The sequence below is a fragment of the Telmatherina bonti genome, assembly GCF_933228915.1.
Source record: "Telmatherina bonti genome assembly, chromosome: 11".
Taxonomy (NCBI): Eukaryota; Metazoa; Chordata; class Actinopteri; order Atheriniformes; family Telmatherinidae; genus Telmatherina; species Telmatherina bonti.
The window spans coordinates 4,673,627-4,689,031 of NC_136629.1; the positions used below are offsets into that span (position 1 = coordinate 4,673,627).

General features: G+C 47.6%; 1 protein-coding gene across 1 annotated transcript in view; it reads right to left on the bottom strand.

Annotated features, from left to right (window-relative positions):
- The window catches only part of LOC306762538 (echinoderm microtubule-associated protein-like 6), a gene marked incomplete at both ends in the record, with an annotated part of 103,066 nt that overhangs the window by 60,942 nt on the left and 26,719 nt on the right, over window positions 1-15,405 (bottom strand). The window contains 3 exons of the mRNA XM_079249061.1: window positions 1,529-1,597; window positions 1,697-1,795; window positions 10,334-10,493. Of these exons, the coding sequence (XP_079105187.1) occupies window positions 1,529-1,597; window positions 1,697-1,795; window positions 10,334-10,493 (328 nt within the window). The remainder of the gene's footprint in view (window positions 1-1,528; window positions 1,598-1,696; window positions 1,796-10,333; window positions 10,494-15,405) is intronic.

The window sequence follows — 15,405 nt, forward strand, 5'->3', positions numbered from 1 at the left end:
AAATAGTGGATGTACAGGATCGTATGAAATGGTGAGTTTCCACCGCTATGATACACGTCTTGTCAATCATGGTGTTAGGTATCATGTGACACCGTCCCTCACCTGGTGGCTTGGTGCCCAGGCCGCTGGTCAGGACGTAATGTTGATGATCTAAAGTCTGAACATAGTGTTTTTTTTACTAACTGGATCCATTTTCTGCAATGGATGGATCCACTTTGCTTTTCATCCATTGATTTTCTGGCTGAACAATCTGGTCTGCTTGTCAGTCTGCCTCCCTGACCCATGCCTAACTTGGGCATGCTTCTTGCCGACAGCAGTTACCATCAATCCACATCATCCATTCCACCTCTTCTACTCCTCTGTTGAGCACCGTTTCAGACTCCCTGGTGAATCTATGGCAAGATGGCGGCTACAGAGACCAAAGAGGTTCTGAAATGCGTTTTTTCCATTGATAAAGGTTTTTTAATATGTGACAAACATGGTATTGTCTAGTTTAACAATAAAAATTGCCGGTACTTTGTTGAGGCTTCAGTAACGTTAACAGGCTGAACACAAGCGGGGCTCAAAGCAGCCCTTAGCTACAGGGATAACATTATCACAAACTCCAGCAACCTCGCTGCTGCTCCCATTGAGGGCATCATAGGATGCAGCTTGCGGGATGTCTTGCACATGTAACCATGTTACCCTGTTACTTTAATGAAGCAGTGTATTTGTGACTTGTGTGATCAGTCGAAGCATGAATCTGAAGTTGTGAATGAATTGCAAGCATCCATGTTACACTAAGAGTCAATAGCTACGCAGGACAGATGGACACAGCTGTAGATCACATGATGTGTTTCCGGCAACAGAATCTGCCTGAGGAAAAGTCAGCAGTGACTACTGATGTGATCGTTGAAGGGGTATCCCAACTCGTGGGGCTGACGTTCAGCCGAACCCCTTGTAGCTGTTTTACGGGGCAAGTGGCGAGGGGTACGGGTAAAACAGAGAACTGGAACTGATGCAAGTCTTGAGGATAACGGCCATGTATTTCTGGCCAAGCGAAGAGTCATGATGCTTCAGAGACGCTAACGGATGCTTCAGAACTGGTGCATGGTGGGCCTGCTGGGAACAGGGTTGCCATGATCGGCTATGAAGTCACAGAACAGCTGCTCCGCTTGCCTTTCATGATGCTTCTGGGATTTTATCATATCTAAAGCAAGACTGAAGGGATGTTTGGAAAGTTGGGGTCATGCTGCTGGAGAAAGCTAAATACTTTTAGTACCGAAAGATTTTATTCCTGTAAAAGACTGGTAGCGATGACTTTTTTATTCTCATACGTTTAATCTAAAGCTCTTTGTGTTGCAACTTGTTGCATGAAAAGTGCTTTATAGTAAGCTTTGGATGAACCTCTGAGTTCAGACGTTCCGCCTGCAGGCAGCTGTCAGGCGTGAGATTACAGCATCTCTGATAGAAGCAGTCAGAAGATGGAGGAAACAAACGGTTCTGTCGGACTCTTCAGAACCCTGGACATCAGAAATCAGAGCTTTACCTTGATATGTTTGACTCCGCAGCTCACCAGACGGTTCTGCTGAAACGGATCCCAGCAGATGTCGAAGATCTGGAAATCAGAGTGGAAGTTAGTGCACATGTGCAGTTTTTATAAAATGCATGCAGAAGCGGCACACACACACACACACACACACACACACACGCTTACCCTGTCAGAGTGTCCGGTGGCCGTGGCCAGGATCTTTCCTCTCTTCCACTCCCAGATGCAGACTGTGTTCTTTGCATCCAGTCCGACTGAAGCTAACCGCTACAGAGATGATACAGAGGTAGACGCATCAGACGACAGATAAAACATCCAAATTATAAGCAGTGCCACAGATTTGGAGGGAAAACGATGCTGATTTGCTGCAGACGTTTCAGGAACATCAACAAACATTACAGAAATCTAAGTTAGCATGCTTGTAGAAACCAATCAGCATGTTTGTGTCGTTTGCAGATGAGGAGGAAGCCGTGACTCTTTAAGCTGAAAAATATTCTTTTAGTTCAGAAACATGGAAGAACTAAAAGAAATAAAGAGAAAAGTAGTTCACATAGAGCCTAAATGATGACGAGTTGGTTCAAACAGCCGAAATCCACAAACAGATCTAATTTATAAAGTGCAGTTTTTGTGCTGGAAGGTTTTTAAATATCAACGTGTAATGAAATGAAGTGAACAAGAGATCTGAACCTCTGAGAGAAAAGACTTCTGTCAGAGGATGAAAAGAGAAGTCTGAGAGTGAAACGTGGTGCTAAAGGTTTCTGTTTGAAGTTTCGTCAGTTTAACGCCGACAGCAGCGACGTCGTCGTGTCTGAGCCGCTGTTTCCACCGCACCAGGAGGAGGAAGAGCTATCTGCATCTGAAAGGTTAGAAATGTCAAAAGATTTGATCGTAAATGCTAAAGATGCAGAAATGTTTTGTGTGTGTGTGTGTGTGTGTGAGGATTTGAACGACGGGTTTTGAGTCTCTTCTGCTCTTTACTTGGTTTCCTTGAGGAAAACTACACCACCTCTGACTGCAGACGGTGCCTTTGCTCCTGTCTCATCAAACAGAAAACGTCCTGAATGTGAATTTTCTCTGAGCTGCTGCAGCCAATTCAAATACTTTTCACTCGAGTTCGACTCAAACATAAATCACCTGCACCCAGAGCCTGCACATGAGTTATTATTCAGCTGCATTTATTATTATTTGATTGATTCTGTTTGCTATGATTTAACTCAAGTTGTCCAGTCATGAGCAGGAAAGTGCGAGCCAGAAGAAAATACTGATGACACAGCAGTTGCCTCACAACTCAGCAGGATTTGGTTGCATTTCATCAGAAGATGAGAACTCTTCAGGAACAGCATGGAGATTGATTTTCATCCTGTTTAACTGAGTCAAGCTGCGGTGACTGACATGCTGCAGAGAACCAGAGGGATAATTTCACAACCTGATGAGTATGATCTGAACATTTTGGCCTCAACCCATCAGATATGAGGATGCCAGCTTGTTTGGAAACGTTTGCAGCACCGAACTGAATCACAGTTTAGTCACTGAGATGAAAGGATGCATCCAGAGGCAGGAAGAACGTCAGACGACTCAAATCTGCAGTGGACACTCACTGTCCACCTGTTCAGCTGCTCTTTACACAAATATGTAATCAGCCAGTCACATGACGGCTTTTAGTCACGTAGACATGATGAAGACGACTTGCTGATATTCCAACTGAGTATCAGAATGAGGAAGAAATGGGATTGAAGTGACTTTGAACCTTCTCATTTAGTGTAGCATCTTCTGATGGAAACTTCCAGCAGGATGATGCACCATGTCACAAAGCTCACATCATCTCCACCATGACGATGAGTTCACTGTCCTCCAACGGCTCCACAGTCACCAGATCTACATCCAGCAGAGCAGCTTTGTGGTGGAACGGGAGATTCTCATCATGATGAGGTGGAACGGGAGATTCTCATGGTGATGTGGTGGAACAGGAGATTCTCATGGTGATGTGGTGGAACAGGAGATTCTCATGGTGATGAGGTGGAACGGGAGATTCTCATGATGATGAGGTGGAACGGGAGATTCTCATCATGATGAGGTGGAACGGGAGATTCTCATGGTGATGTGGTGGAACAGGAGATTCTCATGGTGATGTGGTGGAACAGGAGATTCTCATGGTGATGTGGTGGAACAGGAGATTCTCATGGTGATGAGGTGGAACGGGAGATTCTCATGGTGATGTGGTGGAACAGGAGATTCTCATGGTGATGAGGTGGAACGGGAGATTCTCATGATGATGAGGTGGAACGGGAGATTCTCATCATGATGTGGTGGAACGGGAGATTCTCATGGTGATGAGGTGGAACGGGAGATTCTCATCATGATGTGGTGGAACGGGAGATTCTCATGGTGATGTGGTGGAACGGGAGATTCTCATGGTGATGTGGTGGAACAGGAGATTCTCATGGTGATGAGGTGGAACGGGAGATTCTCATGATGATGAGGTGGAACGGGAGATTCTCATGGTGATGTGGTGGAACAGGAGATTCTCATGGTGATGAGGTGGAACGGGAGATTCTCATGGTGATGAGGAGGAACGGGAGATTCTCATGGTGATGAGGTGGAACAGGAGATTCTCATGGTGATGAGGTGGAACGGGAGATTCTCATGATGATGAGGTGGAACGGGAGATTCTCATCATGATGAGGTGGAACGGGAGATTGTCATGGTGATGAGGTGGAACAGGAGATTCTCATGGTGATGTGGTGGAACGGGAGATTCTCATGGTGATGAGGTGGAACAGGAGATTCTCATGGTGATGAGGTGGAACGGGAGATTCTCATGGTGATGAGGTGGAACGGGAGATTCTCATCATGATGAGGTGGAACGGGAGATTCTCATGGTGATGAGGTGGAACGGGAGATTCTCATCATGATGAGGTGGAACGGGAGATTCTCATCATGATGAGGTGGAACGGGAGATTCTCATGGTGATGTGGTGGAACGGGAGATTCTCATCATGATGAGGTGGAACGGGAGATTCTCATGGTGATGTGGTGGAACGGGAGATTCTCATGGTGATGTGGTGGAACAGGAGATTCTCATGGTGATGAGGTGGAACGGGAGATTCTCATGGTGATGAGGTGGAACGGGAGATTCTCATGGTGATGTGGTGGAACAGGAGATTCTCATGGTGATGAGGAGGAACGGGAGATTCTCATGGTGATGAGGAGGAACGGGAGATTCTCATGGTGATGAGGTGGAACAGGAGATTCTCATGGTGATGAGGTGGAACGGGAGATTCTCATGATGATGAGGTGGAACGGGAGATTCTCATCATGATGAGGTGGAACGGGAGATTGTCATGGTGATGAGGTGGAACAGGAGATTCTCATGGTGATGTGGTGGAACGGGAGATTCTCATGGTGATGAGGTGGAACAGGAGATTCTCATGGTGATGAGGTGGAACGGGAGATTCTCATGGTGATGAGGTGGAACGGGAGATTCTCATCATGATGAGGTGGAACGGGAGATTCTCATGGTGATGAGGTGGAACGGGAGATTCTCATCATGATGAGGTGGAACGGGAGATTCTCATCATGATGAGGTGGAACGGGAGATTCTCATGGTGATGTGGTGGAACGGGAGATTCTCATCATGATGAGGTGGAACGGGAGATTCTCATGGTGATGTGGTGGAACGGGAGATTCTCATGGTGATGAGGTGGAACGGGAGATTCTCATGGTGACGTGGTGGAACGGGAGATTCTCATCATGATGAGGTGGAACAGGAGATTCTCATCATGATGTGGTGGAACGAGAGATTCTCATGGTGATGTGGTGGAACGGGAGATTCTCATCATGATGAGGTGGAACGGGAGATTCTCATGGTGATGTGGTGGAACGGGAGATTCTCATGGTGACGAGGAGGAACGGGAGATTCTCATGGTGATGTGGTGGAACGGGAGATTCTCATCATGATGAGGTGGAACGGGAGATTCTCATGGTGATGTGGTGGAACGGGAGATTCTCATGGTGATGAGGTGAAACGGGAGATTCTCATGGTGATGAGGTGGAACGGGAGATTCTCATGGTGATGTGGTGGAACGGGAGATTCTCATCATGATGAGGTGGAACGGGAGATTCTCATGGTGATGAGGTGGAACGGGAGATTCTCATGGTGATGAGGTGGAACGGGAGATTCTCATCATGATGAGGTGGAACGGGAGATTCTCATGGTGATGAGGTGGAACGGGAGATTCTCATCGTGATGAGGTGGAACGGGAGATTCTCATGGTGATGAGGTGGAACGGGAGATTCTCATGATGATGAGGTGGAACGGGAGATTCTCATGGTGATGTGGTGGAACGGGAGATTCTCATCATGATGAGGTGGAACGGGAGATTCTCATCATGATGAGGTGGAACGGGAGATTCTCATGGTGATGAGGTGGAACGGGAGATTCTCATGGTGATGAGGTGGAACGGGAGATTCTCATGGTGACGTGGTGGAACGGGAGATTCTCATCATGATGAGGTGGAACGGGAGATTCTCATCATGATGAGGTGGAACGGGAGATTCTCATGGTGATGTGGTGGAACGGGAGATTCTCATGGTGATGTGGTGGAACGGGAGATTCTCATGGTGATGTGGTGGAACGGGAGATTCTCATGGTGATGAGGTGGAACGGGAGATTCTCATGGTGATGTGGTGGAACGGGAGATTCTCATGGTGATGAGGTGGAACGGGAGATTCTCATGGTGATGTGGTGGAACGAGAGATTCTCATGGTGATGTGGTGGAACGGGAGATTCTCATCATGATGAGGTGGAACGGGAGATTCTCATGGTGATGTGGTGGAACGGGAGATTCTCATGGTGACGAGGTGGAACGGGAGATTCTCATGGTGACGTGGTGGAACGGGAGATTCTCATCATGATGAGGTGGAACGGGAGATTCTCATGGTGATGTGGTGGAACGGGAGATTCTCATGGTGATGAGGTGAAACGGGAGATTCTCATGGTGATGAGGTGGAACGGGAGATTCTCATGGTGATGTGGTGGAACGGGAGATTCTCATCATGATGAGGTGGAACGGGAGATTCTCATCATGATGAGGTGGAACGGGAAATTCTCATCATGATGAGGTGGAACGGGAGATTCTCATGGTGATGAGGTGGAACGGGAGATTCTCATGGTGATGTGGTGGAACGGGAGATTCTCATCATGATGAGGTGGAACGGGAGATTCTCATGGTGATGTGGTGGAACGGGAGATTCTCATCATGATGAGGTGGAACGGGAGATTCTCATCATGATGAGGTGGAACGGGAGATTCTCATGGTGATGAGGTGGAACGGGAGATTCTCATGGTGATGAGGTGGAACGGGAGATTCTCATAGTGATGTGGTGGAACGGGAGATTCTCATCATGATGAGGTGGAACGGGAGATTCTCATCATGATGAGGTGGAACGGGAAATTCTCATCATGATGAGGTGGAACGGGAGATTCTCATGGTGATGAGGTGGAACGGGAGATTCTCATGGTGATGTGGTGGAACGGGAGATTCTCATCATGATGAGGTGGAACGGGAGATTCTCATGGTGATGTGGTGGAACGGGAGATTCTCATGGTGACGAGGTGGAATGGGAGATTCTCATGGTGATGAGGTGGAACGGGAGATTCTCATGGTGATGTGGTGGAACGGGAGATTCTCATGGTGATGAGGTGGAACGGGAGATTCTCATGGTGATGTGGTGGAACGGGAGATTCTCATGGTGATGAGGTGGAACGGGAGATTCTCATGGTGATGTGGTGGAACGGGAGATTCTCATCATGATGAGGTGGAACGGGAAATTCTCATGGTGATGAGGTGGAACGGGAGATTCTCATGGTGATGTGGTGGAACGGGAGATTCTCATGGTGATGAGGTGGAACGGGAGATTCTCATCATGATGAGGTGGAATGGGAGATTCTCATGGTGATGAGGTGGAACGGGAGATTCTCATGGTGATGTGGTGGAACGGGAGATTCTCATGGTGATGAGGTGGAACGGGAGATTCTCATGGTGATGTGGTGGAACGGGAGATTCTCATCATGATGAGGTGGAACGGGAGATTCTCATCATGATGAGGTGGAACGGGAAATTCTCATGGTGATGAGGTGGAACGGGAGATTCTCATGGTGATGTGGTGGAACGGGAGATTCTCATCATGATGAGGTGGAACGGGAGATTCTCATCATGATGAGGTGGAACGGGAGATTCTCATGGTGATGTGGTGGAACGAGAGATTCTCATGGTGATGTGGTGGAACGGGAGATTCTCATCATGATGAGGTGGAACGGGAGATTCTCATGGTGATGTGGTGGAACGGGAGATTCTCATGGTGACGAGGTGGAACGGGAGATTCTCATGGTGACGTGGTGGAACGGGAGATTCTCATCATGATGAGGTGGAACGGGAGATTCTCATGGTGATGTGGTGGAACGGGAGATTCTCATGGTGATGAGGTGAAACGGGAGATTCTCATGGTGATGAGGTGGAACGGGAGATTCTCATGGTGATGTGGTGGAACGGGAGATTCTCATCATGATGAGGTGGAACGGGAGATTCTCATCATGATGAGGTGGAACGGGAAATTCTCATCATGATGAGGTGGAACGGGAGATTCTCATGGTGATGAGGTGGAACGGGAGATTCTCATGGTGATGTGGTGGAACGGGAGATTCTCATCATGATGAGGTGGAACGGGAGATTCTCATGGTGATGTGGTGGAACGGGAGATTCTCATCATGATGAGGTGGAACGGGAGATTCTCATCATGATGAGGTGGAACGGGAGATTCTCATGGTGATGAGGTGGAACGGGAGATTCTCATGGTGATGAGGTGGAACGGGAGATTCTCATAGTGATGTGGTGGAACGGGAGATTCTCATCATGATGAGGTGGAACGGGAGATTCTCATCATGATGAGGTGGAACGGGAAATTCTCATCATGATGAGGTGGAACGGGAGATTCTCATGGTGATGAGGTGGAACGGGAGATTCTCATGGTGATGTGGTGGAACGGGAGATTCTCATCATGATGAGGTGGAACGGGAGATTCTCATGGTGATGTGGTGGAACGGGAGATTCTCATGGTGACGAGGTGGAATGGGAGATTCTCATGGTGATGAGGTGGAACGGGAGATTCTCATGGTGATGTGGTGGAACGGGAGATTCTCATGGTGATGAGGTGGAACGGGAGATTCTCATGGTGATGTGGTGGAACGGGAGATTCTCATGGTGATGAGGTGGAACGGGAGATTCTCATCATGATGAGGTGGAATGGGAGATTCTCATGGTGATGAGGTGGAACGGGAGATTCTCATGGTGATGTGGTGGAACGGGAGATTCTCATGGTGATGAGGTGGAACGGGAGATTCTCATGGTGATGTGGTGGAACGGGAGATTCTCATCATGATGAGGTGGAACGGGAGATTCTCATCATGATGAGGTGGAACGGGAAATTCTCATGGTGATGAGGTGGAACGGGAGATTCTCATGGTGATGTGGTGGAACGGGAGATTCTCATCATGATGAGGTGGAACGGGAGATTCTCATCATGATGAGGTGGAACGGGAGATTCTCATGGTGATGAGGTGGAACGGGAGATTCTCATGGTGATGAGGTGGAACGGGAGATTCTCATGGTGATGAGGTGGAACGGGAGATTCTCATGGTGATGAGGTGGAACGGGAGATTCTCATGGTGATGTGGTGGAACGGGAGATTCTCATCATGATGAGGTGGAACGGGAGATTCTCATGGTGATGAGGTGGAACGGGAGATTCTCATCATGATGAGGTGGAACGGGAGATTCTCATCATGATGAGGTGGAACGGGAGATTCTCATGGTGATGAGGTGGAACGGGAGATTCTCATGGTGATGAGGTGGAACGGGAGATTCTCATGGTGATGAGGTGGAACGGGAGATTCTCATGGTGATGAGGTGGAACGGGAGATTCTCATGGTGATGAGGTGGAACGGGAGATTCTCATGGTGATGAGGTGGAACGGGAGATTCTCATGGTGATGAGGTGGAACGGGAGATTCTCATGGTGATGAGGTGGAACGGGAGATTCTCATGGTGATGATGTGGAACGGGAGATTCTCATGGGTCACAACAAAGTTTGTCCAGATGTTGGAGAAATGTTTTATTTATTAAGACGTGCAGCAGCAGGGAAACATCCGAGACCTGCAGGACTGGCCCAGAAGATCTCCAGTGTCTGGTCACTGCTTTAAAACCCAGATTCATATTAAATTTATACATTTAGAACATTTTGTGTTCCTTAAATGTATGTTTTTTTCTCATCTTTAACTTTCTATAATGTTTTTGCAGTATTTATTTAGCTGCTTGTACAGTTTATCGGTTCATTGGGATAAATAAAGTCACATCTAATTACATAAATACAGAAAGACTGGAGAATACAGAGCTCTATTGTTGCAGTGTTAGCGGAGAGGTGAACGGAAATGATGGATAATAAACATTTTAATCATCATCATCAGTTTGCTTCGTCCTTCTCCGTCACTTTTCTCTTCACCTTCATGATGATGGATGAGCGTCCTTTAATAATAAAAGTTGTGATGCAGACAATCGATCACACACACGCTGTGAAGCTGAGACTCCAGACATTTAAATGAAGGAAAAATAAATGAAAATTAAATGAAGTGAAAAAATGTTTTGGCTTTTTTGGCTTTTTCACTGATAACTGGAAAAAGACACTTTAATGTGTGTGTGTGTGTGTGTGTGTGTGTGTGTGTGTGTGTGTGTGTGTGTGTGTGTGTGTGTGTTACCTGTCCATCAGCGTTAAACGCGAGGCAGGCGATGCCGTGTGTGTGTCCGTCACGCAGCAGTGAGATAGTCTGAACCGTGAAGGAGTCCCACACACACACGTACGGATCTTTCCCCACCTGACCCGTCGCCACCAACGAGCGCTCCGGATGCAACGCCAGGCTGAGGGACACGAGGATTAATAACAATCTGATACGTATCAATACTGCTGATCAGCAGCAAGTAAAAGCTGGATGACCGCAAATGTAAACAAACTTCGTATGTGAACATGTCTTCCTCCCAGTAGACGATAAACAACCCGTCACACGAAAATCTGATGCAGCAACACGTCTGTAAACATCTGGAACAGCAGCAAGAAGAGCTGGAAGGTTCCATCTGCAGGGTTAGGTTCGCTACCAGGTCACTAACATACTGGTTTAACTGGGGACAGGTCACTAACATACTGGTTTAACTGGGGACAGGTCACTAACATACTGGTTTAACTGGGGACAGGTCACTAACATACTGGTTTAACTGGGGACAGGTCACTAACATACTGGTTTAACTGGGGACAGGACCACATGGACCCTGTTCAAGAGTGATGGAGCAAGAGAAGCAGATGAAGTGAAACTGCTCCTCAATGGATCTGTCTGTCACTCCGCTGCACCTCTCAGACCACTTCCTGGTCAAATTCTCAGCCCTTCTCTCTCACGACACCCAAGATGTTCCGAGGACGGTTTCCTACCGCAGAAACCTGAGATTTCTAAGCCCTGCACAACTGTCTGATGAGGTTAACTCTACCCTCCCCTCCGAGTCAGACTTCTCCTTACTGTCTGTTAATGAGGCTCCAGAAACACTCTGCTCCTCTCTGGCCTCCTCTGCTGTCCAAACCAGCCAGACAGAACCCACCCAGTCCATGGCTCACTGAGATAGACTTCTCTGCCAAGATAGACTTCTATCAGAACCAGATCTGCAATGCTCCTAACGCACAACAGCTATTCATGGCATTCAACTCTCCACCTCCTGCTCAGCCACCATCCATGCTGACTGCAGAAATGTTTGCATCCTTTTTTACCGAAAAGGTTGCTACCATCAGTAATCAGTTCTCTGAGCCTGACCAGCTCAGTCCAATCCAGCTAGTGGTGCTTCATTTTGCTCCTTCTGCACTCTGAATGAGAATGAAGTCCTAAAGCTTCTACAAAACTCGAAACCCACTACCTGTGCACTTGATCCAGTCCCTTCCGACATCCTGCAGAGCATTTCTCCTACGATCAAAGCTGCAGTAACTCATATTATCAATTCCTCTCTTAAATCTGGGGTCTTTCCCTCTGTCTTCCAGCAAGCTCGGGTCATCCCGCTGCTGAAGAAACCCACACTCGACCCAGTCCAGGTTGGAAACTACCGGCCGGTCTCGCTGGTGCCGTTCTTATCTAAACTACCAGAGTGTGCAGTCTTCAGCCAAATCTTGCAATTCCTCCATGATGAAAACCTGTTAGATCCATATCAGTCTGGCTTTAGGCAAGGCCATTCCACTGAAACTGCTCTCCTGTCTGTTACTGATTCCCTCCGGCTTGCCAGATCCACTGGTCAGTCCTCAGTCCTGGTCCAGATCCACTGGTCAGTCCTCAGTCCTGGTACTGCTGGACCTGTCTGCTGCTTTTGACACAGTGAACCGTCAGATTCTCCTCTCCACACTCTCTGAGCTCTCTGGATCTGTCCTCTCCTGGTTCTCGTCCTACCTCTCAGGAAGATCCTTCCTGATCAGGAGTACCCTGGCGAGGAGAAGTGTCCAGCTCACATGAGTTGAAAACTCTGGTCACTGGATGACCAGTTGACCTTTAAGGTCCATGTTGCCTCGGTTGCCCGTACCTGTCGATATGCTCTCTACAACATCAAGAGAATCAGACCGTACCTGACAGAACATACAACTCAGCTTCTGGTTCAGGCTCTGGTCATCTCATGCATCAATTACTGCAATTCCCTACTGGCAGGTCTGCCTGCGTGCTCTATTAAACCTCTGCAGATGATCCAGAACCAGCAGCGCGTCTGGTCTTCAACCAACCCAAACAAGCTCATGTCACTCCGCTGCCAATCGCTCTTCACTGGCTTCAGGTTGCAGCACGCATCAAATTTAAAGCTTTGCTTCTGGCTTACAAAACAATAACTCAAACGGCTCCCGTCTACCTTCACGCCCTAATCCAGGCCTACACTCCCTCTCCACAGCTGCGTTCCACCAGTGGAAGACGCCTCGTGTTACCACCAATACGTGGGACTAAATCACCAGCCAGACTCTTTTCCTCTGTTGTTCCACGATGGTGGAATGATCTGCCAAACTCTGTCCGCTCTGCAGAGTCCCTGTCTACTTTTAAGACCCAGCTGAAGACTCAGCTCTTCAAGGAGAACTTCAACACTTAGTATAGCTGTATTTGTTGGAAAGTTGGAGAACTTAGTTCAGTTCTTTGCAACAAATTTAATGGTATTAATTCTTTGTATTGTAACATAGATGATATTATGGGGTGGGAAGGGACTAAAAAACAAAAACAAAAAACAAAAAAAACAAACAAAAAAAAAGCCTGTAGCACCTCAAGGAAGGACCTGTGTCCAACTGGACAGTCCAACAACACCTTCCTACGACGTCCTCTACTGTTTGATTTCATGCTTGTGTTGTTCTCACTCTCATATGTAAGTCATTCATTCATTCATTCATTTTCTGAACCGCTTAATCCAATTCAGGGTCACGGGGAAGCTGGAGCCTATCCCAGCTGGCTTTTGGGCGACAGGCAAGTCGCAAGTCGTATGTAAGTCGCTTTGGATAAAAGCATCTGCTAAATGACTGTAGAATTGAATATTTATGAAAAACTTAATTTTATGTGGTTTGTTGCTTTGATGGGATGGTTACAGCCGACAGGAAATGGCTTTCAGTTCACCAGAGATCAGAATCGCTGATAACTCCTTCCTGAGCGTGGACGAGGAGGACACATCCACATATGTGATGATATGCGATCCACCACAGAGGACCTCTGTCCCGGATCAGAGGCCTCTGGGCAGAATGCTTTCATCAGAAATCTTTTGTAAATGATGTAATTTGAGGGAAAGAAGCTGATTTTCATCAGGACACACACTGGTGTGTGTCAAACACACAGCGACGTGTTTGTGACTGAAGAAATAGAACAGGTGTGTCGGCCACATGAAGCCCCATCAATCTGTCACACACACACACACACACACACACACACATATACAACACACACACAGCCAACGAGCCCGCAAGCTGGCACAGTTGCCATGGCAACCACATTGCCAAGGACACAGGAGCTGACGTTTGTAGATTCAAGGTCAAGTGTAACAACACACACCTGAACACACACACTCCTGGATAATGACTTCATGTCTTCTTTGTCATTATACTAATAACATGAACCAGGTGGTCAATCATATGGCCCAGGGGCCAAAACTGGTCCTCCAGAGGGTCTGGTCTGGTAATGGTAAAATAGGTAAACATTAAAATGACATAGAAGTCTCCTCAGGTGACTGGACGGGACCAGCGCGGCTGCAGACCTGCCCTCCCATCCAATTGTCTTCAGGAACCGTCCTCACTGGGTGAAGTGACCCAGAAGTAGCAGCTTGATAAAGGCTATAAGAGGAGCTTCAAAACTTCCTTTATTTCCTCCTTTAGGAACCACTGGAGCGTCCTTAATTCCATCCCACAATCCTTTGCAGCTGCAGCTTTCACCGCGGAGTTGGATGGTGTTTATCTGGTTGGACCGACTCGAAGGGTCTGATTACATACTTTTAAAATATGAACTCCAATAATTAAGTCAGGTTTTATAACTGTGCACACTGAGATGACCTATATTTTGACATATTGATTAATTTTGTAGTTTTGGACTCATATCAAAGCTCTTCCTGAGTCCTTCTCTCCCCACCTGCAGTTGGCCCTTAATGCTTCCCAACAAGGTGAAGGAAAAACCAGAAAAACTAGACCAGTGACGGTGCTTCTGGATTTTACTTTGAGACGTTTTCACTGCTGTTGGATGCAGATCAGGTAGGAAATGATTCCTTTCCCAGCAGGAATCGGGATGTTTCTGACATGCTGTCAGAAGGAAAACATGACGTTTCCTGATGCTGAGGAGGAAGAGGAGCAGCAGGTTGAAGCAGTGGACTCATAACAACCTGGAGGCCAGGCGGGACAGTTTGCAGGTCTGATTCAGGCTCAAGAAGAATCCTGCAGAGGAGAAATCCCTCTGAAACACAAAAAGCTGCAGGGTGTGATCTCTCTGACTGCATCCGCATCTGACCGATGGATAACAGACGTCCTGATCAGATATGGATGGATCTTCTCAGGAGGCCACAGACTGCAGAACATCCATCTGTTATTTATTGTTCTTCATTTGGTTTGTTACAGCTAAAGCAGAGTTTCTTTCACCTACAAACCAGCAGCAGCAACAGAGAGAAAGATGATTTAATAATCCCATCCTAACCTCGCTGGTTTCCATCAAAAGATCATCAAAACGCATCTGGAGAGGCAGAAAACCCTTGTTGATCGATGTTAGAAGCAACATGAATGAGGCGCAGTTGCAGTCAGAACGGATGGAAAGCTGGAGCGAGGCCAGAACCAGGACCATCCCAACCACGTCTGAGTCTTCAAACAGCTAAAACGGCTCCTCAGGAAGACGCTCCCCACACGCTGGTTGGTTTACAGCAGTGGACCACCAGATCTGTCACCACGTCCCCATCAGCCTGCAACCCCGGAGTCCTGCCGCTTCCTGGGAACCATCATCTCCCAGGACCTGAAACACTTCCATCATCATCTGGGACTCTGCTGCCGCCATCTGCTGCGCATCATTAGCATGATCGGCTGGTAAAACATCATGGCCGATCCTTCCCACCCGGGTATAATCGGCTCCATGAAGGAATGTTGATGCTGATTTATGCCTTTGTGCCACCAGACTGTCAACGTGTGTGTTGGATCGGGGAAAACTCTAAAACCTGCCAGCCTGCGGTCCCTGAGGACCAGAACTGGACACTCATGCTATATTTAAACCAGCGACCCCCGGTTAGACCTGCTCTTCATTCATGTGTCATCTGCATAGAA